The sequence below is a fragment of the Portunus trituberculatus genome, chromosome 46, assembly GCF_017591435.1.
Source record: "Portunus trituberculatus isolate SZX2019 chromosome 46, ASM1759143v1, whole genome shotgun sequence".
Taxonomy (NCBI): Eukaryota; Metazoa; Arthropoda; class Malacostraca; order Decapoda; family Portunidae; genus Portunus; species Portunus trituberculatus.
In genome coordinates this window covers 10,921,558-10,944,057 of record NC_059300.1, presented here as the reverse complement: position 1 = coordinate 10,944,057, position 22,500 = coordinate 10,921,558, and the positions used below count along the sequence as shown (strand labels likewise).

General features: G+C 39.3%; 1 protein-coding gene across 20 annotated transcripts in view; it reads left to right on the top strand.

Moving 5' to 3' along the window:
* The window catches only part of LOC123520281 (protein abrupt-like), a 140,260-nt gene that overhangs the window by 55,835 nt on the left and 61,925 nt on the right, over positions 1 to 22,500 (top strand). For 4 of the 20 annotated variants that reach the window (XM_045282441.1, XM_045282442.1, XM_045282432.1 and 1 more), the window contains exons 1-4: positions 6,157 to 6,269; positions 14,860 to 15,086; positions 15,978 to 16,172; positions 16,281 to 16,962. In XM_045282441.1, coding sequence (XP_045138376.1) covers positions 14,904 to 15,086; positions 15,978 to 16,172; positions 16,281 to 16,962 — 1,060 coding nt within the window. In that variant the 5' untranslated portion in view covers positions 6,157 to 6,269; positions 14,860 to 14,903. The other 16 variants (XR_006679218.1, XR_006679217.1, XM_045282431.1 and 13 more) reach the window with 13 other exon arrangements.

Genomic DNA, 22,500 nt, shown 5'->3' with positions numbered 1-22,500 from the left:
GAGAGTGGCTGGAGGAGGAGGAGGAGGAGGAGGAGGAGGAGGAGGAGGAGGAGGAGGAGGAGGAGGAAGGGGAACACTATAGGAACGTGCATTTCGGGGACAATGTGCTGTGATGAAGAGAAAATGAGTGGTGATATGAATTTTCAGAGAGAGAGAGAGAGAGAGAGAGAGAGAGAGAGAGAGAGAGAGAGAGAGAGAGAGCTCCAGTCACAATCCTCGCCTCCAAGCACCATTTGAAGCTCCACCAGGCAGTCGTATCAGTGTCCTCAGCGTCAAGATCGTGCTGTTTTTTTTGCTTCACAAGAAGATTCCTCCCCACACGCGAAGACAACAGCCTCCCCCAACCTAGAGCAACACTTCCCCCGCCCCCCTCCCCAAACAACACTCAAGCTTCTCTCGATCCTCATCCCCCACCTTGACTTACTGGCCCCTACCCCCCGCGGACCAGCTTCACTACCCCCCCACCGTGGTGTGTGTGTGTGTGTGTGTGTGTGTGTGTGTGTGTGTGTGTGTGTGTGTAGATAATCGAGTGGGGGCAGCACAGTCCCCCAAGCAAGACGACACAAGCAGTATGGCACACCCTTGCCCCCACCGGTCATTGAACCTCTTCCCACCCCCCACGGCCAAACACACACACACACACACACACACACACACACACACACACACACACACACACACACACACGTCTTCACCCCTGGCCTGACAAAGCAATAAGTTGGACCTATCGCTCAGGCCAGGCCGGTGTATGCCAGCCTATACCGAGGGCCTAAGAGAGGTGCGGTAGTGGTGCTAGTGGAGGTGGAGGTGGTGGTGGTGCTGAAGGTGGTGTAGGATAACGGGGCCGCTCACCTGCCCTCGCTCCTGCTGGCTGGTGACCTCTCAAGTCCTGCTGACGAATCTATGCACACACCTTCACTGCATCTTCTTCATGCAATACATTTCTTTCATCCATCTTTGCCTCCCATTTTTATTTTCCTCTTAACTTTCTTCTCTTTGTTCCTGTCTCTCCCTACACACTTTCCTAATGTAAACACTTCATTAATCTCTTTTTTCATTTAAACATGCCTCTAATCTTCCTTTTCCTAACACCTCATTTTGTTTCCTACTACACTCTCCTCTACCTCTTTTTTTTCCCCTCTATCCCTCAGTTCGTTCCCTCATTCACGCATTATTTCCTCTCTTCTTGTGCATCCTTCCTTCCCTCCCTGCCTCCTTCTCCCGTCTGTCTCTTTATCTCCTTTTGTGTTTACTCCTTTCCTCTTCTGTCCTCTCTCTCTTAACTGCCTACTCTCTCTTGTGATATTTCCTAGTCTTCTGCAGTGCATTCCTTTCTTCTCTGCTTCTTTCTTCCATCCTCTCTCTTCCCAGCCTTCGTCTTTCAGTCCTTCTCCATCCTTCTATCTGCTTTCTGCTCTTTCTCTCGTATAAAATCAATAAGATATGAATAAAAGAAAGCCATGGTATATGCATTGAGTGAACCATTCGCTTGAGTGACGTTTGCGAGCTTCTGTTATCGACGCCAGTACTTTTGATTTGAGAAATATGCCTCGATAAAAGGAAATAGATATCAGAGGCAATACTTTATGAACGTTATGTGTAAAAAAAAGATGAGGTATGATTGACAATGATACTTTTTCAGATAGGAAAGAAATATATCGATGGCAGTGGTTTTCAAATGTTTTACTCCGAGAAAGAAAAAAGGAATATCTGGCAACATTTTTCGAACGTGTTACAAAAAAAAAAAAAAAAAACTGTACTTTTTAAACATGCTCAGGGAAAGTAACACAGTCGCCAGTCTCTTGCTATGACATAATTGATTCAGTTCCCCAATCTGAAACAGCACCGCTTTCTTCAACATTTAATCCGCCGCCCCGTCGTCGGAAATACTCGTGTGCAGTACACGTGCCAGAGTCTTGAGTCTTACGAGTGCACGTTTAGTCTGGTATTTGTTTTACGTACACATCACCATACATCACCGCGCGGCACATGGAAGCTCCTCAAATAGCGCAATATCATGTGGTGTAGCTATATATTCGATGCGTTTATTGCCTTAGCTCACCCCGTATATCCTAGGAAGTGTGATAAGCCCTATGCTTATCGGTTTAAATCTCGTGATACCGTCTCAAAGATAATTACGTGTTGCTGCTAAGTTGTTAGTCTCATATACTTGATTGCGTAACGCTCCTCTTATTTCACACGCCAACCGCGGTGCACAGATGGAGCTCTTGGCATTGTAGCAACCCGGGTATTTGCTTAAAAGTAAACTTAGAGCGCTTGCTAACATCGTGGTGCCTCCCTCGACCCCCAACTCCACTTCAGTAAGGCATGTGGACAAGATTCTATATTCCAGACCACAACAATTCATTTAGAACATAGCATACGAGAAGCTGCATTCTTCATGAACTCGAACTGAGATCAATGGAGTCGCATTAAGATTGGAACATCCACACCTTAAAGGAACAAAGGAGTTACTTGCTTATATTCGTCTCAATAGGTCAGCTGCTCTATATCCACTTCCAAGCATTGAACAGTGCACTGCTATTAGCAGTGCAAAATAGTTATTGCGAAGTTGCTGGTCACTGATACACAACAAGATGACTGAAAAGATAACCATACATTACAACTTATCTTAAGACGTGACATACCACAGGTTTGCCAGTTCTTCATCCGTCTCAAGGGAGCTGAGACGATCTCCACAACCAAACTGCTGACGGCAGCTTTATATAAATTTATGTATAAGGAAAGTTTTGCAACAAAAAAAAAAAAAAATAGTAGACAATCAGATAGATGACCAAGTAAATGAACAAGTAGTAACAACAAAACTCCGAGAAGATAGTAGAATTTAGGAGATTGGTATAGGCCTATTGCAAAGTATCGTTGAAAGTTTAAACGAAACATCTAAAGGACTTTATGATTAAAATTCCTTCTCCAGTTTGAATGTGATGAATATAAGCTCCGAATAATCAAGGAAAGACAAAGCAAGCTAGAATAGAGAAATAATTATAAAAGAACCATTTGACAAGGGAAAAAAATAATAAATTGCATTCGTGCGGTTTAAAATGAAGTAGGAAAAAATTAAATCGAGGAAACAATTCTCTCTCTCTCTCTCTCTCTCTCTCTCTCTCTCTCTCTCTCTCGTAAGAAAATTTACCGTAGTGATCGAGTTGATTTACTTAGACACAAAAGGCATACCACAAAGCTCGAGACACGGAGAAACCAGTGAAGGTGACTGGGATGAACGAGTGTAGCTTATTGAATAGGGTTTATGTGTATTTCCGAGCTATATAGATCACTAAAATTAACAAGTATTTATTATTGAGGATGATGAATGTCTATTACCCAATAAATAAATAAATAATAATAATAATAATAATGTGGATGTATATATATTTTTACATAGGTTGAGTAGATTATCGGAGTGAATCGCAGTGATGAAGCAGAGATGGATGAAGCTAGACACGCACGAACCACGAACCAAGAACCACGAACCATGCCAGTAGTGACTGTACGCGGCTAAATTTGAAAACATGACGGTGCAGGAAAGGAACTCAACGGGACATTCCTTTCTCGCTATCTTTTTTTTTTTTTCACCTTATTACAATGAAAAAAAAAAAGGCCACGGGAAGTAGAAAAGACTGCTGTGGACAATAAAAGCGATGAGTGAGAGTGAGAGTAAGAGCGAGCCTGCAGGGGCCTGGGAGCGTTGAGTTATGGATACAATATGACTTGGCAAGGTTGGCAGCGCGCGATCACAGCCAAAAGTGTCTCCGTAGTGGTTGCCTGGACACACACAGACATACACACACGCACACACACACGTGAGAGCATTATTTGCATCATTCCCTTTACAAATGTCTGCCAAAACTTCTCTATAGCATATTTTCATAGGTGCAGAAAAAGATTATGAGCCGCACTGTATAATTTGTTTAAGTAATGTGACGTCTGTTTTATAAGATATGCAATCAGAACACAGCATAAGCATTCCAATCTTAAGAGTATTTCTGTATAGGAGATCTAACACACATCAATTAGCATTAGTACCGTGCTCGATTACGGAGGCAGCTTATATTTTTACTCTTCTTGGCAAGATACGCGGTACGCCTCCTGTTCATGGGCAATTTTATCTCAAGTACACTCACTAGTACACCCTTAAACGGTGTTTAGCAGCATGAAGGAACCTTAGCTGGTGTTGAAGTTAGGAGCAGAGAGGACTGAGTGTGAGGTAATATTAGCGGTAGACATGCCAGCAATGAAGAGGGCCTATTGAAAGACTGGTGCTATTTTAGAGCATTTGCTACGTGCCGCTACCTAGTGAAAGTAAAGGCTGCCGTCTGTCTTTTTATCACCTTGTCACCATGCTATGAAACAAAGGCAAAAAATGGAACACAGTAGATAACATTTATTTGCTGCAGAGAAATCATATATCTTACAGCAAGAACGTTCATGCCAGTGTGTGTGTGTGTGTGTGTGTGTGTGTGTGCAACTGGCAAACCAGCGCATTTTTTCTCACTTCCCCAAAGCTCATAACCTAAAGAAGTGTACGCATTAAGCAATAAATCATAGTTTTTGCAATGATACAAAGGTTGCTGAGCGTGGGCGCCAGGGAGGGTGGAGAAGGATGACGGTCGGGAGGCAGGCAGGGAGGGAGAGAGAGAGAGAAAGAGAGGGCCACAGCCTGTCGCCCTCCTCTCCTTCCCTCCTTCCCTCCCACCCCGCCTTGCATTCTCCTGGAGGTAGCAGTTTTTGTAGGGACTAGCGCGGCCAACCCGGCTCCTCGCAGCAACAAAACCACGCCGGGGATACAGTTTTAAACATCTACGCCACGCTCCCAGATCGATATTTCACATGTGTAACAAAACTGCTTATTCTGACACTGACCCTCTTGTGTATGTGTTTATTGATACGGCGTGTCCATATGTTGGAAGCGGTTTTCAGCATCAATTAGTTTGTTTCTGGAGTGAAATGGTGTGTGTATTTCCCGTCGTTCCCTTCTGCGCCACCCTGTATGAAGGCTTCTAGGCCAGGGTATGGGTCTGCCATATCATGCAGTCCCTAGAAAGCACGCGGCCATTTTTATTCTCACCACGTTTCTGACTTTTACTATCTATATCCTCACAATATGTAGCTCTTCTAATACGCAGGAAGACAATATTACTAACACGTCCGTGAACTTTTCTTCGCCGTGTAATGAAAGTATTGCATCCAGTATAAGGGAGTACCTTCCATATGGCAACACTATTAGGCCAAGCTAACGGGGAAGATCTTGCAAAAACTAGCTATCCTGGCCGTCAGATATGTTTTTCAAATACATTTTTGGCACATGAAATAGTGATTTACCATCCCAATCCTAGAGCTTAATGTTGAGCCTTTTTTTTTATTGTTTATTCTTCTTTTTAACAAGGAAGGAACATCACGCTAGATACTGCGGTGTGCTGTGGTGCAGTAAAGTAGATGTATTTGGCTGATAATCACGTGATGCATTTAAGAGGCAGGACATTCCCTTACTCAACAGACTCTTGCTGGATGGAGTGTTAGTAATTTTTTATTACGTTATTTGCGCTCTTCTCTGTATCTTCACCTCGCGGCACCGGTGTCATGCAAGATACTGTCTTGTTTGCAATACACTGTCGATTCATACACGGTCATTGTATAGCGTAGGATATGGAACATGGAAGGTGCTGCTTAATTATTCATGTGCACACGCAAGTTGAGACCTACGACTCTCTCATGCCCACCCGCGGCCTGCCTCCCTCCCTGCCTCTCTCTCCGCCTCACAACGGCCTATGTGCCACCACGGACTCCCTCACACATACACACACACACGCACACACTAACACATATACACACACACCTATATCCATACAGGCCACAAATGAGAAAACAACAAGCATACAATTTATAAACACAGCGACAAGAATATTAATAACTTTCAATACACACACACACAAACGAGAGAAAAACAGTAATAGAAGACTCGAAGTTATGAGAAATGTATTATATTAGTGATTACTGGAAGCACAGTACCGCCAGCAATTCAATAACACGCTGAACCAGTACGTAATAGATAGATACATCCCAAGATAGCCACTCACATCGAACATACGCGGAAAAAGAGGCAGTACAAGTTGTGTGAGAAATGTGAATTAGTGGTTTGCGGCAAGGTTTAGTTAGGGGGCTGGCTCAGAACGGAACCATCGGCTCAGTCGCGGAGGCTGGGGAGGAGAGGAGCTGCCAAGAACACGGGAGGGACGGAGCACGAAGCTGGCGTGAGTTTACCACATTTTACCCTAACACACACCTTGTTCACCTTCACCTTAACTCACACCATCAATTTAAATGCACGGGGATCATCGTGAGCCGGGTATTGCTTTAGTAGGAGTATGGGAAGAGGGTGAAAATTGCAATAGTGGTGAGCGGGGGGAATGTTTTGGGGGCGGCCATGTTCCTCCTCCTCTTCTTGTGGCCTCTCTTCGCCATCTTGGGTGTTTGAAGGCGGGCGGCGGGCTGGTGGTGGTGGTGGTGCTGCTGGCTAGGCGAGGCGAGGCGAGGGGCAGGGCACACGCACACACCGTACAGGGGCGGCGCCGACCCTACCGACCAGTGCCACGGTGGTTGTGTTATGGGTGTGTGTTGCGAGGTGGTGTGAGACGTGTGTGTGTGGGTGTGTGTTTCTTGGTGGGGAGGCTTCCTTTTTTCCTGCAAGCACTCAATCAATACTTAGTAGACTTTGTTTTGTAATGGAAAGTGAATTGTGATATCTTTGGCTTGCGTACTGCTGCTGCTGCTGCTTCGGTGTTCTGGGATTTGCTGGATGGCTCTAGCGCCCCGAGTGGAGGCTGTGCAAGAAGGGAGTGCCGCTTGAACTGTGAGTAATGTGATGTGTTATGTGATGCAGTGCCGGAAAAAAAAAAAAGTTGTCCGCGTTTAGTGATAGGTCGTGTGGTGTGTTGCTGTGTCTCGTACGCATAGAATTGTTGCTTCTCCCTCGTAATTGGGACTTTGGCGGAGTTTTTTTTGCATTATGACACAAGAACAGTAATACAAATGTGCAGGTGAATTATCAGTATGCGAGTCTGTGCCGATCCGGTGTTTGAAGAGGCTTGTCACCCGGGGTAGTTTGTTCATCTCATTCATGTGCTTGCCTTACTTGCTGCTGGTTGCTGGTGCTCGTGCTGGAGTGTTCACGGATGGGTGAGAAAAATATACCGGTGTTTGATATCAAGATTGACTTGTGCGATTAGAATACATAGTTGCGGTGCGGGTTGATGTTAGGTTTGCTCACTGCTCTGCCTCTGTGTTGGTCTTTGCCTTTATTTCTCCGATTTTGGGTTTGATTTCCCATTTGTGCTGCCCTGGCTTGGGTCACGGATGATAGTAGGATCAGTCACCAGCATCGCGAGTGCACACTGACAGGACTAAGCATGGACATAGATATTAATCTTTCTGAATGTTTACTCTTACTTAGCAATATGTAGATGCTAACTTTTTAATATTCAATATAAACGTAGCGAATGTGATGGAATTATGCAAGGTACCAATGTTTAGGACTGATGCACGAGTTAATGACCAGTTGTAACTTTTATTTTATGAGGAAATACTCAGTGTTGCTCATTTGTAATCCAGCCAGACCTAGTGTAACTCTGACTACTATCACTATTGTGAAAATTTCCCAGAGCATTGTGATCTCTGACACAAACTGCATTGACAAGTATTTCAATGCTATGTTAGACATTATAGTGCCAGTGTTCTTGTGTGTAGTTACTCGATCTTATCTTATGTTACTTCATTTACCTGACCATATTGTGCCTGTGTAGCATGCTTGACAGAGTTGAGACTGGCATATGATGTCATTCCATAACTGTTGTGTCATGTTTATATGTTGCCATGTCATCTGACCACCACTTATGATAGGTTATGTATCTTAGGTGGACATTACTGTCAAGAAGGCCTCTAATCTAATAATCACTGATGCTATTATTAACCTAACCAAACCAAATACATTACTGACTAAACTTGATCTCAGCTGTCTTGAGATAAATGCGTGGCTACGTAATGGTTCCTTTTCCTAATGGCTGTGTCACTTGTTGCTGCTGTGGTGATATAATACTGGCTTGATATGTGTATAGTGACTCCTGTGCTGTCTGCCCCATCTTGCTGCATAAAAGGGACCTTACTGGAAATAAATTGTAAAACTTTAGCAGGTTATCCTGGAGGAAGTATCTATGTACATTAACTGGTGTAATGGACTTGAAAAATCCAAATAAACTTAATTACTTACTTATTCTGTAACTGTCTAAAGCTAACCATGGCAAAGAAAAGATTAATGTTACCTACCTTGCAGTATTATAAAAGTACTTTGCAAGAATTAGTAAATTGGTGTGTCATGTTTGCGCGTGAATACAAGCCTTTACTTTGAAACATGAGCTGTGATCATAAGAAAAAGCTCTAGTTTGCCAGAAGGACCCTGTAGACTGGAAAAAATGGGCTTTGCAGCTACTCACTGGAAATTTAGAATGTCATCACAATATACCTGTTTGCTACACAGGCTTAATTTCTTGTCATTTTTCCCTGACTTTTTTTTTTTTTTATTCTCTAATAAAATGCATGTCATTAGCTGTCATAAGATGAAAGTATACCTTAATTAAGTCTCTCTCTCTCTCTCTCTCTCTCTCTCTCTCTCTCTCTCTCTCTCTCTCTCTCTCTCTCTCTCTCTCTCTCTCATGCATGTAGATTTTATCCTTCAGGTAATAAATTATATTCAGCAAGTGTTATGAATAACAAAGATGGTGTGTGTGTGTGTGTTAGAGGCACATGGCTGACGTGTGACACATGGTCTGCAATGAGAGGTTGAGCAACATCTTTCTATAAAAAAATGAATGCTTGTGTAAATATTACCGAACACTTTTAGATCTGTTAATCATGTTTGATTTTTATCTTACTCTTTACCATTGTAAAAGGAATTTATCTCGTGAATATTAAATTTCAGTATTTTTTGCTGTATCCCAACATTATAATGTAAATGTCAAGCTTGGCATTTATTTTACTGTTTTACTGGTCAAACTATCTCAACCTTCATTATAGAGTTTTTCCATTTCATAACTCAGACCATGGATAGTTCACTGTGCCTACTTTGATGTACTACACTTGGAAAGATTTAAAACACACTAGTGATTGACTATTCAGATTGGTCTACTGTTTGAAAATTGAAGGGAGGTGAGAATGTTGATATGTAATGCAGGTCTCTCTCTCTCTCTCTCTCTCTCTCTCTCTCTCTCTCTCTCTCTCTCTCTCTCTCTCTCTCTCTCTCTCTCTCTCTCTCTCTCTCTCTCTCTCTCTCTCTCTCTCTCTCTCTCTCTCTCTCTCTCTCCTGGTTAAGAACAAGGGGCTTGGGGTTGATTTGCCTTGTTACTAGCTTGAAGTCCTAAATCTTCACTACCTGCTAGTATTTATACCTCTGTTCTTGATGCTCTTTCACTTACTCTTCAAAGGAACACTGGTGTTAGGTCCAACCTGGCCCCTGCCAGTGTGTCTGCCTTGAATATTATAAATTAAAGACTTAAGAATACTTCAACTATATACTGGATCTTATGAATATTTGCAGAAGCAAACAAATGACATTGTGACACCAAGTCATAAAAAGCATGTAGTGCTGGAAATTGATTTGTTAGTGGTGGCACTTGTGCCACCACATGCACAGGTGGCTTAGTCATAGAAGAAGAGTATAAGTGGCTTTTATCATACACAGTCTTGGAATGCTGTTGGTAATGTTGTACAACAAGCCAAAATTAACCTAAAGTACTTAGGCACAAATTATCTAAGGAATAAAATGCTTCAGACATTGAACCTGGGTTTTCACACTTTATGGATCGAATTATTACTTTTCTGGGAATGCATTAGAAATTTCACATTATCTAATTTATTCATTCTTAATAGAGCAGTGGGAAGATTGTGTCTCATTTCTAGATGTAGGGCTAATGGGGTATGTGGGAATTGCACTTTTCATAAATTTGTCTTGCAGTCACGCACTCTGTAACTGATGTGTTAAGTATATCTGTTTATAGTCTCTTTCTTACATCTGTCATCAAAAGTTAAATGTTGCCCTGCTTCATTCACTTCTTTAAATTGAAAGGGATAGAATGCCACATTACCTCTGGAAAAAGTCTGTGGATTCTAGAATGACAATCTCACATTGTGTAATCTTTGTGTGGAAGAACTAGCATCTCTTGGGACATTAGTTGTAATATTCTGCCTCTTTTTAAGAACTTTGCATTAATTCTGCTTTAAGTGTTACTGGCCACCCCTCCCCCTTTCCTCACCTGAAATATAAAATCACACTTGTAATCAACACACTGCACCTCATGGCAGCCCTTTGTACATTTCTCAGACATGGTAGATGATAGTGAATGTATTTTCAAAGAGGGTGGGTAGTTTGCTACATATTTGTATTGAATGCATGTATTACTAGCTCACTTCATTCAAAACAAACTTTTAAGTATTATATTAAAGGTGAAATGATGACTGCAATACAATGTGAATTAGTTATTGAGTTTTTGGAAGACGGATGAATTTTTCCCAAACTGACTCATGTAATTCTAAAATAATATGTGTTATACCCTAAGCTGTGCCCTTAGTGTTATTGTCTCAGACTGATAAGCTTTCTTGTCTTGGGGATTAATTGGCCTTTGGTTCTCATCCACAGAGGTGAAAATGCAGGACACAGGGTGCTGTACTTAAAGGTGCAGTATTGGTTTATACTATTTTGTAGTTTGATGTAGTGTATTGTATTTTAGTATCATTTGGCCTGTATCTGTGGAGTATTATGGAACACTGTTTTCCTTTTTCGAAGTAATGGATCGCTTTCAAAATTGCATCATTGATTATTTCATTTACTTTGATGTGATAGATGAGCTCCTGCGTCCACAAACTCCTCTCTTTGTCCACTGATTTGTGGTTGTGTCTATTCAGTGACAGGCTGAAAAGTTACATATTCCTTTAATTTGAATGAGGGCAGCAAAACATCCCATTGTTAATATCAATTATGGTGTTGGTGTGTATTACTTCAAACTGGAACAATTCTAGGGCATTATAGTTTCTTTAATGAATCATAATGCTTACTTCATATTGAGAAATTAAGATGAAAATTTTATATTAAAGTGAAATGCAAGATTATAAACTTGAGTAGAGAGAGAGAGAGAAAATTGAAACATTACTAAAAGTAACCTGTCATCTGTCCATTGATATCAGTTTAAACATCCATTAAGGAAAAGCAACAAAATGCAAAATACAGATGAAGAACAAGAAGGGAAGTACAACTTCTTGGCCACAGTTTACCTAATGTTACTTCTTAACTTCCCAAAGGAGACAACTAACATCTGGATTTCCTTTTTAAAGCACTCCACTTCAATATTATCAAATGGCAAGTCGTTCTAATTACTTGAAGCTGTAGCAACAAAATTGTTCCATAGGTGTTAGGAAGTGTTAATTTGTGGGGAAAGTACTGTGTACAGAAATTGAACAGAATTCAGACATGGAGTGTAGAAAGGCCAGGAAGTTGAGGGAGGGAAAAGTAAGGGAACAAGGTATTTGTATTTCATGATTGTAATATGTTCATACTGTGTGTATGCTTAGTCATTTGTACCAATATTTTTTTTTATTTATTTGTTTTGTTTCAAGGATGGTTTCATCAGTTGTCCATGGAATCATCAATACTAAAGATTTAATTTATTCTTGATGTACAGTTGAATGAGAGCATCTTCTAGTGAATGGGATTGTGTTATTGTGTCTTCAGGTGGCATAATTATAATAGAACCAGCCTAGCTTGGGATTTTGTCCTTTGGCTGTACCTCAGTCCCAAGTGACCAGACCTGACCTGACCATGACCAGCAGGGGGTGACCTGGTGGCTTCATGTCTCATTGACCGTGGGGCAGCAGCAGTGCATGGCCTATATGTATTGCTAAATGTAGCGTTCTTCCATCTCCAAATAGAAAACCATTCAATAAGCCAGTTTTAGATTAATTAAGGCAAAAGATGAAAGTATGAGTAAGAAGAGATTGCCATGAGCCTGTTGTGTGTAGATGTGACAGCAATGCGGGACGCATGCAGCCAACACCCACAGTACCAAGTTAATCTGGTTCCATTATAATGGACCAAAGTTGATGCTGGGAAAAATGTTCCCTATTGAAAAGTTGTTGGGTTATGTTGTCTTGATGTCTGCATGTAATTAACTTGACAAAAAAAAAAAAAATGATCAGGGAGATTCTCCACTGGTGAGATGTGGTGTGCTGCTTGTAACTGGAAATATTTGTGTGAGGCAAAAGTCCTTACACAGCACATAGGGGTGGTCTTCAATAGATGCATAATATTCTCTGTAACTCTTATCATCACAAACTACTTTGCCTTTTGTAGTGGACATCTGAACCACTTTATTTGAAATGTAGTGAATAACTTTCATAAACAAGACAATACAATATTAAGTTGAAAGTTTAATTTGAAATTGATTTCATTCAACATTTATTTATTTTTGAGCTTTAGAAATAAGATTATGAAATGCCCTGGTAGAATGAATAAGTTTAATTTTATGCAGTTATAAGAACAGCAGAGACCAAATGCATGTAGCTTATTGCCTATATAGTATTGGGCATTTCTTCACTGTTCCAATAGGAACAATAGGGCAATAGGAGTAACATTAACTGGGGACAGGGAAGGGATTAGTGTTATGACAAAAAGGCAACCTTATGGAAACTTAATTGATGACCATTGAATAAATATTCATTTGTATTAAGTGCTGAAAAATAATACAACCCTTACAGTATTATTCTCTGATAAGAAGATTGACAAGTTGCTTATGAAGTAGGTACATTTGTATTCACCTGATGAATCCTTTGTAAGGATTGGAAAAATGTTTTTACTTCATGTTTTGACTCTTGGACTATGTAGGTATATTACTGTTGCTTATTGACTTGATACATTTTGAATTATGGATGGGTGAGATTAAAAATTTACAGAGATATGTTCCTCAACACGTATATGAACTTGACAACCTTGTGCTGAACATTAGTGTTTATCTACTTATCCCTGATGTCTCACTATCTCTGGTAGTGCTCCCAAAGAGGTTAACCACAGTAGAAATCATTCCTGTCTGTCTGAAGATGATAAAAGTACATAGTTCTGTGCATCTACATAGATTGGTGCCAAAGTCCTGTGCATGTACATTGATTGACAATTAAATCTTATCTATTTACCTTAATTTACATTGTCAGCACGCCCTATGACCAATGTTTGAATCCCCAATCAAGAAATGTACAAAGTCGAATATTCAAAGCTTAAATAGTCATCTCAGTCAGGTTGTAGATTGTTTTATGGCAAACAGAATTCAGTTGGTAAGTTGAAATTAGTGGTGCTGTCTTGAAAAGGAGAAATTCTTTTTATACTGTTCATTTTGTTGAACAACTATATCACTACCTCTCCCCATGTGTGAAGAGCTGATTCTAAATGATAATTTATCATGCTTATTAGTTGAAATTTGTGCAAATACATGTTGTGCAGTATGGCAGTCCTTACAAGTCCAGTCATTATTGGGCAGATTGTCTCTCACTGCTGGTATTGTGTGAGTTAGAGAAACCAGACAAACCTGAATGTGAAGCCAAGAATAATAAGAAAATTATATATTTAGGAATGGTGGTGAATGAAGAGATCTCCATACATTTGGGATAAAAGGGGATATGGGGAGTATGGGGGGTAGAGCTACTGGAGGTTGACAGTGGACAAGCCTTGTGAAGTGTTGTGGTGTTGGCTTTCATATCTGACATGCTGTTAGAATACTTAAAGAATGTGATCTCTTGAGCTTTTCTTTCTTGTTGAAGATGTTAGGGCCTATAACCCTCCTTGTGTAATTTTATTGTTGAAGCATTAGTCTCTGTGTCACAGTCATGTGATACCAATCCTAGGTGTCTTATAACATACCTGTCTCATGCTCACAGTTTAATCTAATAGCTACCATTCATTGCCTGTAGTGTTGTTTGGGATTTAGTGTTGCAACAGGATTGTTTTATCTGCTCTACTGATCAGATTGAGAAATACTTCTCAACCATTGCTTTAACTATATTTTAAAAAGGCAGTGCTTTCTTTTGTCATGTCCATGGTTTCACAACAAGTCTTATGCTTGATAAGAACAAGCTGCAGCAAAAGTAGTGGAGTTGCGTGAATTACATTTCCCCAAAAATTTGCAAGTCCATTTATTTTCTTACCTGTTCATATTATCTGTCTCCCAAACTTATCATGTTTATAGTGTTCAGCCCTTCAGTAACATTGAAGCCCTTCTAACTTGAGTTTTAAGTGGTTGAGTGCTTGAGTTTAGGTGATCTGTGATAGGAGTAACTCTCTCATTGATGGATTACACTGGAAAAGTGTTTTCTCTTGGTCACAATGTATGCATAGGGAGTTGACTTTGTGGAATTGAAAATTTATTTGTCTCAAATTATCTTTTATTTTTCTTTAGTTTCTTCTTTGTTTTCATAGTGTTATGTTTCTATGTTTTTATGGTGTGCACTTTTTTTTTTTGTGTGTGTGTGTGTGTGTGTGAATGCTTGATGATAAATGATGGTTGTTGTAGTTATGTGTTCTAAAATTTTGCCTTCAACAAGTCAGGCATTTATCCATATACTCTCATTTTCCATTATATCTCTATGTAAGGATCTAATCAAAAGTTTTCAGAGAAGAAACCTGTACAACAAAATATTCTTTTATTAGAAGTTTAAATTTCTTACTTAAACCAAACATTTTATGTATAATGTTTAAGATTTTGTGCACTCATTTTTCTATGAAAATATATTTATATATCTTTGTTTTTCTTGCAGGGCTTGGTGGTCCAGGTGTGCGGGAGTCGTGGGACGGAAGGATTATGGCTGAACAGCAGTTCTGCCTACGGTGGAACAACTTCCAGGCGAACATAGTATCATCGTTTGAAACCTTACTAGACCGAGAAGAGTTTGTAGATGTAACGTTAACAGCAGAGGGAAAATCACTCAAAGCTCACAGGGTTCTTCTATCAGCATGCAGCCCATATTTCAGAGACCTATTTCGGGTATGTATCTCTGAATGTATTCTTGCTTCATAATTGTTTTCTTTCAAATTTATTGTCTGAGTTATTTTTGTTACTTGATTATATCTTGGTTCTTAACTGCTTTTTGACTTGAACTGTACTTCAGTGTTTCCATTCTTCTTTAGTGCATCACACCTTAGTGTGTAGAAGAGAGGTTCTCAGCGTGGAGTTTGCAAACCCCCAGGGATTAACAAGATTTGTAGTGGTACTTGGAAGTCTGATATAATAATATGCTTTGCAATACCATTGCATATTGTGTTAGTGTCAGTCACTAAATTAGCATTCAATGCTAATTTAGATTACTGAGGATTCAAGTTGATGGTCTTATAACTTGGGGTTCTTAATGAGAAAAAGGTTGAGAACCTCTGTCTAGAAGATTAGCCAGTTAACTGTTACATCTCATCTAATTTTATGCTCTTGTCCAAGCTCCAGATAACTTACCTAATATAAAAAGAAGAAACTTCAGAACATTTGACCTAACTTATGTTATTCTAATATAGATTCAGTATAGCTTGATCATTAGTAGAGTCACAGCTTCAGTTATTAACAATTTGCAGAAAATCTAGTAAATTCTACTTAGATTTTATTTAACTGCTTTAAATGGTATGTATTACTTCTAAAGTTTACCACATGATCAGACTCATTGATAATGGAACAATTTTGGTATGAAAATGTTGTTGTTGCAGTGTTTCAATTGGTCCTACATTGTGTTGTGTCCAAAGACAAAGATTCAGAGCCACCATGGGTGTGGATGTCAAACAGGCATGGTTGACTTTTAGGGCAGTGTGCAACTTTTGTTACTGCTGTTTGAAACTAGTCTGCTTGTGATAGACATTATAGATGTGCTAAAGTGTCTGTTTTTCCTTTTTACAGGATCTCCCAGCCCATCAGCATCCAGTCATAGTGTTGCGTGATACAAGTTTCCTAGAGTTAAAATCCTTACTGAGCTTCATATACCATGGGGAAGTTAATGTATCTCAAGAAAGGCTGGGACTCCTTCTCAAGACAGCAGAGGCACTTAGAATTAAAGGACTTGCTCAAGACAATAGAACCACAGAAAATGAACCAGTAAGTATCTTGTTGGTGACATTTTCATCGTGTGATTTAGTATTCGAATAGTGTCATTGTTCAAATTGCTGTTGTTGGATGCTTATTTACAAAATATTCTTTTCTCAGTTTGGGAGCCTCGCTAGTAGTCCTAAGAAGGAAACTGAAGAAGGCATGGATAGAGGAGAGCGACGTGGAGGGGGTCCTGGATCCCCTGCACTAAGCCTTGCCTTCTCTGGTGTTGGTGGGTCTGCCCTGGCCCCCGTCAACCCTCTCGTTCCCCTGGAGCCACCAAGCCACAAGTCACACCATCTCTTGCTCTCACCACCAGCCAAGCGTCGAAAACCACTACACTCACCACTTGGAGGTCCCCCACCCACACAACGAGAAAATTCAATCCTACCTATACCACCTGTTACCTCCACTGCCTCTCAAGATGATGACAGAACTAATAGGGTAATCAACCTGACCATGGCCGCCAGCAGCTCTGGTAGTGCTAACTCTCCATCCCCAAGATTAGTACCCAAGACAGAATTAAATGTATCTGAGGAGGATGGCCCTGGTAGAGGTAGCAGCAGCAGTGGTGGTGGTGGTAGTGGTGGTGGTGGTGGAGGTGCTGGAGGTGGTGAAGGTAGTAGTGACCATGAGGCTGAAGAGCCATATGATGATGACTCTATAGACCATGATGTTAAAGGTCCAGACCTGCATGGATTACCACAACACCTCTCAGCAGCAGTACAAAACTTTGTGCCATATGCAGCAGCAGTAGCAGCAGGATCCTCGCAGCTGGAAACCTTCCCTGGGCCGTCAGGTGAGTACAGTCTTTAGTGTTCTTATTGATCATATTGAGAGTGCATCTATGGACTTGAGAATATGAGATTGTTTAATATTGTTGCTGGAAGGGCATCATTCCATATTGTTGGACTTTAGTATTGCTCTCATTTATCAAGGTGAAGTGTTGTTCCTATCTTCATATTCATTTGTTGCATACATACTGCCAAAAATCCTCTCTTTCTTTGGTGGATGGGTATTTTGCCTGCCAGTGACAAAACAGAGAGAGCATCTAACATGAGCTCTCTCCTTGTGGCAATAAGATATTGCAAAAAGATTTGATTGACCATCACTTTATATGGCAGTAGTCTGTCAAAATTCATGGTTGAGATTATATCTGAATTTTGAAAGTTTGGGAAGCCTTATAATGTAAGGTTAAGAAAGCTGGTGTGTTAGCAAGAAGACCCATGTTCCAATCCTTGAATTGGTAGGGATTATTGGAATTTACTTGGATTGGTATTCAGTCTTGATCACCTATCGGGAAGAAAACTGTTAGTCAAGTTTTGGTCTTGTAGTTTGAGCAGAAGAGGTGGGTTAACAGTTCAGCTTTCATTTATGTGCACTTCCATGTACATGTAATAGTTACGTACTAGTTACATTCATAGGTTTGGGGAAAAAATATATTAAAAGTATTTGTTTATGCGTGCTGCTTTTCTTATTGTTAATTATGCACACACACACACATACTCAAAACAAATATGGGAAATTTACTATATATATATATATATATATATATATATATATATATATATATATATATATATATATATATATATATATATATATATATATATATATATATATATATATATATATATATATATATATATATATATATATATATATATATATATATATATATATATATATATATATATATATATATATAGATAGATAGATAGATAGATAGATATACGAGTATATAGATATGTGAGGTTTGTCTCAGATCCTTCTGTTAAAATTTTCAAGTTATGATGGAGATTGACTGGTACAACATTGATATACTTAGGCCAGCTGAATTTTGGCAAATAAGTGGGAGCTGGCTCAGCTTTTGTTTATTTCACGGGGACTTCTCAGATCTGGAAGTCACCATGATATTTCTCTTGATGTTTGAGTTTATCTATAGGTTGTCTGGGCACTTCAGCAGCAGCAGCCTGTTGTCAGAGATGAAGATATTCACAAACTGGTTAGGATGGACCTGGATGTTGCATAGTATAAAATATGTACAACATGGCTTCATTGTATTAAGGAATCTCAGTTTTGAAGGCTCATGAATGTTGCCACATTGCCAGTTGTGGGGCTAAGTATTATAGAATGACCTTTCACTTGTCAAGTCTCATAGTATGTATGAGTTGATACTTTTCAGTCTGAATACACATTTTTAGTGCTGTGTTTTCACAATGTGCCATGAACAACATCTAAGAACACTATTAGTCTCAAAGAACAAAGCCACAACACAAAAAGCATGAAACTATCCTGTGCAGTGTTTGTCAGTTGCTTGACTAAATGCATTTAGTCACATTGATATTGAGTAATTCAGGCGCAGTAAATACTGAGCTTTGAGTTTCAGTGAAGATTACAACTTAAGAATAAGTTGTTGTTGCTGGACAAAAAACAAGCTCATTAACTGAACTGAGCTAGAATACTCTCCTGTTACTAAAACACAACCAAAACTGTTTGAATTGGTATGCATTGTACACCCCATGATGCCCAGCAGGCTTAAGCCTGGCAGTTCCTGTACATAAACTGATGACATGAATATACAATAATAGAGTTTTGAAACTTTTTTGTTAGCACATTGTTATTCTTGAATGTTGATTCCGGCAAAGATGGTATGTAGAGGCTTGCAAGTTCTTCTGAGAAAAATCAAGGTGATAATCATTGTTGACTGAGTGTCATTGTCAGTATTAGTGTAGTAATTCATTTTATAGCACCAGTGTAATTCATGAGGTGACTGGGGAGCACAGAGTTACTTATCTTACTGGGAAAGTATTATGAGTGTAATTGATTTCATATGTGGTGTTTGCAGTGGAGACAGTGATGAAATAAGATGGTATTCTTATTTGAGGTAATTTTCTGCATTATACTTTCTAGTTTAGTTACTGGGAGATATTATTGGTGTAAGAGTGGAAGAGAAGCTAACCAAAGCATGAGTAAGGACTTGAGGAAGAAGTTCGAGAGTTTGTAATTTGTATAACAAGAAAAAACTTTGTGCACATGAAAAGTTAGAAGCACAATGGTTAATGGTAGGAAACTTAGTCATTAATAAGCAATTTAAATAAGCTTGAGTAGAGTGATATATTTTTTGGTGAGGTGGATTGTGAATGTCATGGAGATACTGCTAGACTAACAGGGAATTAAGTAGTAGTACTTATTGTTAGTGAATTGTTCTGGTTATACATAAGATAAATTCCTGTGGAAGAACATAGGATTATAATTTGACTGGCAAATTATATGTTGAAAATGGTCTACTTTTCATTAAGAAAATGACCTTACACTGAATCCTGTGGTTATGATAAACTGAAAATTGCCATTGTTTTTAGTGCCTGTAGAAATTTATCGTCCTTTTAGTTACAACAGTTATACACCAGTGTACTTCATGGATAACAATTTCAGTGGCTGCAAAAGAAATCCATATATCATAATGCCAAGAAACTTTTATGAAGTTAGGGCAAATGTGTAAATTCTTATGTAGCTATCATATTGATAAAGTCTTCATATGTGAGGCAACCACTGTGCCTGCTACACACATTGCAAATGCACTCCAATATTTGGTGCTTACAAAGCAGGAAATATGATTACAGCTGCTGGTTGCAAGTACATTGCCATTATTTAAATTTTACCTTCCTTTGGAGGTCTACAACTTTCCTGGTCATCATTGAACAGGGATGCTTAAATGTGAGAAAAAAAAACATGCTCTGCCATGGTAGCAGCATAGTCAGGTTTGTTTAGGTTGGACTGTCAGTGTCATACAGGGTCATTCATGACCTCAGAGTAGCAGCTGGCCTTGCTTCTAGTGCAGTGGTTCTCAAACGTTTTCATGAGCGACCCTATTTGGAACATTTCATTCCTTCGCGACCCAGAGTAAAGTAAAGAGAAAGAAAATGTACAATGATTTATAGTTATATACACCAGCCTGCATGGGCCCACTGCCAGTCCAACATACGCGTTTGATACAGGAGTCATTCCTGTCAGAGACACCATTACGTGGTGCCCAGGAGGAGGGAGGTGGGGGGAAGATGAACATACATAACAAAAGTAATTTGTGGTTAAAGAAGAATAATTCAATTTAGTAACTGAAATACACTGAGACACTGAAAGCATGTTAATGTTCCTGTGTCCCTGCGACCCATCAAAATTGATCTCGCGACCCATAGTTTGAGAACCACTGTTCTAGTGTCATGAGTGGCCTACAGAACACCTCATATAAGACACACCTCGCATTTGAAAAGTTTGACAGTCGAGGAGACATGTTTTTGTGCTTCTCCAGACTTTCTGTCCAGGAATGGTACTTGAAGGCAAGCTGACTTTTCAAGTTGTAGATTTTCCTTTATGTGATGCCAACAGCCTGAACCAGACATATTAGAGAAACTTTCAGCTGAGCCAAGGCATAAGCTTCAATCTTTCTGGTATCCTACAATGATGATGATCAAGAATAAAATTTTTGACATAATGAGTCAAAGATAAGAAATGGTAGAGCACCTGAGTGGTCACCAACAAATATGCTCACATTGCCAATTTTATTAGGACTGAGGATCAGTGTTCACCATGTGATCTTGTGGCTCAGTATTCATGCCAGTAAGGTGGTGGATCCACCAGAGACCACACATGTTATGCAAGTGTTCTTGTGATTTAATGTGGCTATTTTATTTCTCCATGACCCACTACATTGGAATCACATAATTTTACATTTGGCTGTTTGCAAAATGTCAATTGACTGACTTTGAAGAAAATATACAAAGTTTATTGATTTATCAGCTCCCTTGTTTCAAAGTCTTGTGGGATTAGCCATCTTTCCAAGCCAGCCAGTCACTGAATAGTTATTTATTGGCGGAACACCAGCCCATTAGGGTTTCTTCAAAGCAATGGGCACTATAGTGGAACCTGCTTTAGGTTGGAACTACTTTTGGCGTTGGCTTTACCGTTTTGCGCTGTTGCTACCTAAACCCCAGAATGATCTGACCTGGCCATGGCCAGCAGGGAGCAGCCTTTGGGATTCAAGTGTCAAGGACACTGGGGTGGCAGCGCCTCATATATCCAAGTATACAAGATGTTATTTGTATAATCATTGACATAATCATTTAAAATGAATATTATTAACAATATCCATTTTGCTAGTATATTTGATTGTCATCACTCCAACACACTGATTATCTGTACTATTTTTTTGTAGTTTATCCTGTGTTCATTTACTCTTATGAATCCTTTCTCAGGTGTAGATTTTTTTTTTTTTTTTTTTTTTTTTTTTTTTTTTTGTGCGCGATATCCTTCATTATTTGTACTAACTGTTAGATGCAAAGTTATGGACTGCTAATAAAGGAAGTGCCAGTTTTACATAATAGTGATAGCTGCTAACTTCACCAAAGCTAAGCATACTGTGATGTGAAAGATCACTCCCTAAGGAAATTGTGCCCTGCAGGACATAGCTTGTGCTAACTTTTTTATGGTCATGATTTTTTTTTTTTTTTTTTTTTTTTTTTTTTTTTCTTTTAAAAGAATAAATGTGGTATTCTCAAAGAGACATTAGTAGCTGTCACATGGGTGTAACTTGATGTCGGAGTTTAGTGAAATTGATGTTAGTGCGCTTAACAGGTGAACCAATAGAATACTTGTTATAAGAATTCCTATCTTAAATCAAAAATAGGTGTGGAAAAATTATTTTTGGACATGACATGGTAATCCTTTAACAATGCTGCTTCCTTTTATTATATATATTTACATTCCACAACCAGTCAGGTTTATGCTCCACTCAGGCTTGGATGAATGCCAGTGGTGTCCACCCAGTGTAAGCACTGCTGGCTGGGGGAAAAAAAAAAAAAAGCTACTATCATAGTGCTGAAAAATTTGGCAAGGTATCAAATCAAAAGTAGTGCTGAATTCTGCATCATGGTGTAGACTGGAAGGAGCTGCCTGTTTGTCAATTGTAGGAACATTAGTTTTTATAATCATTGAGATAGACATGACAGCTTGTGGCTTGTGAAAGATAAACTAAAAATCTCAAATGTAACAGTAGACTACTGTATATTGCCAGAATCGCAAGTCATATTTTTCTTATAAACTTAAAGTAAAAAGAAAGTAAAGATGTAGAATATGTTTGGGTTGAATTCCTGATGCTGCCGTTGACACCAGAGGACTCCAAGTGTTTGCTGTGTTATCAAGTCTGGAAGCTCACACTTTAGTGCTAACTTGTCTTAGCAAAAAAACAAAAAGCACAAAAAAAATATACATTGTGTACTTTCTTGAAACTATGCCTTGAGAGTTTTCAATGGATGATGACTATCATGACTTGGATGTCTAC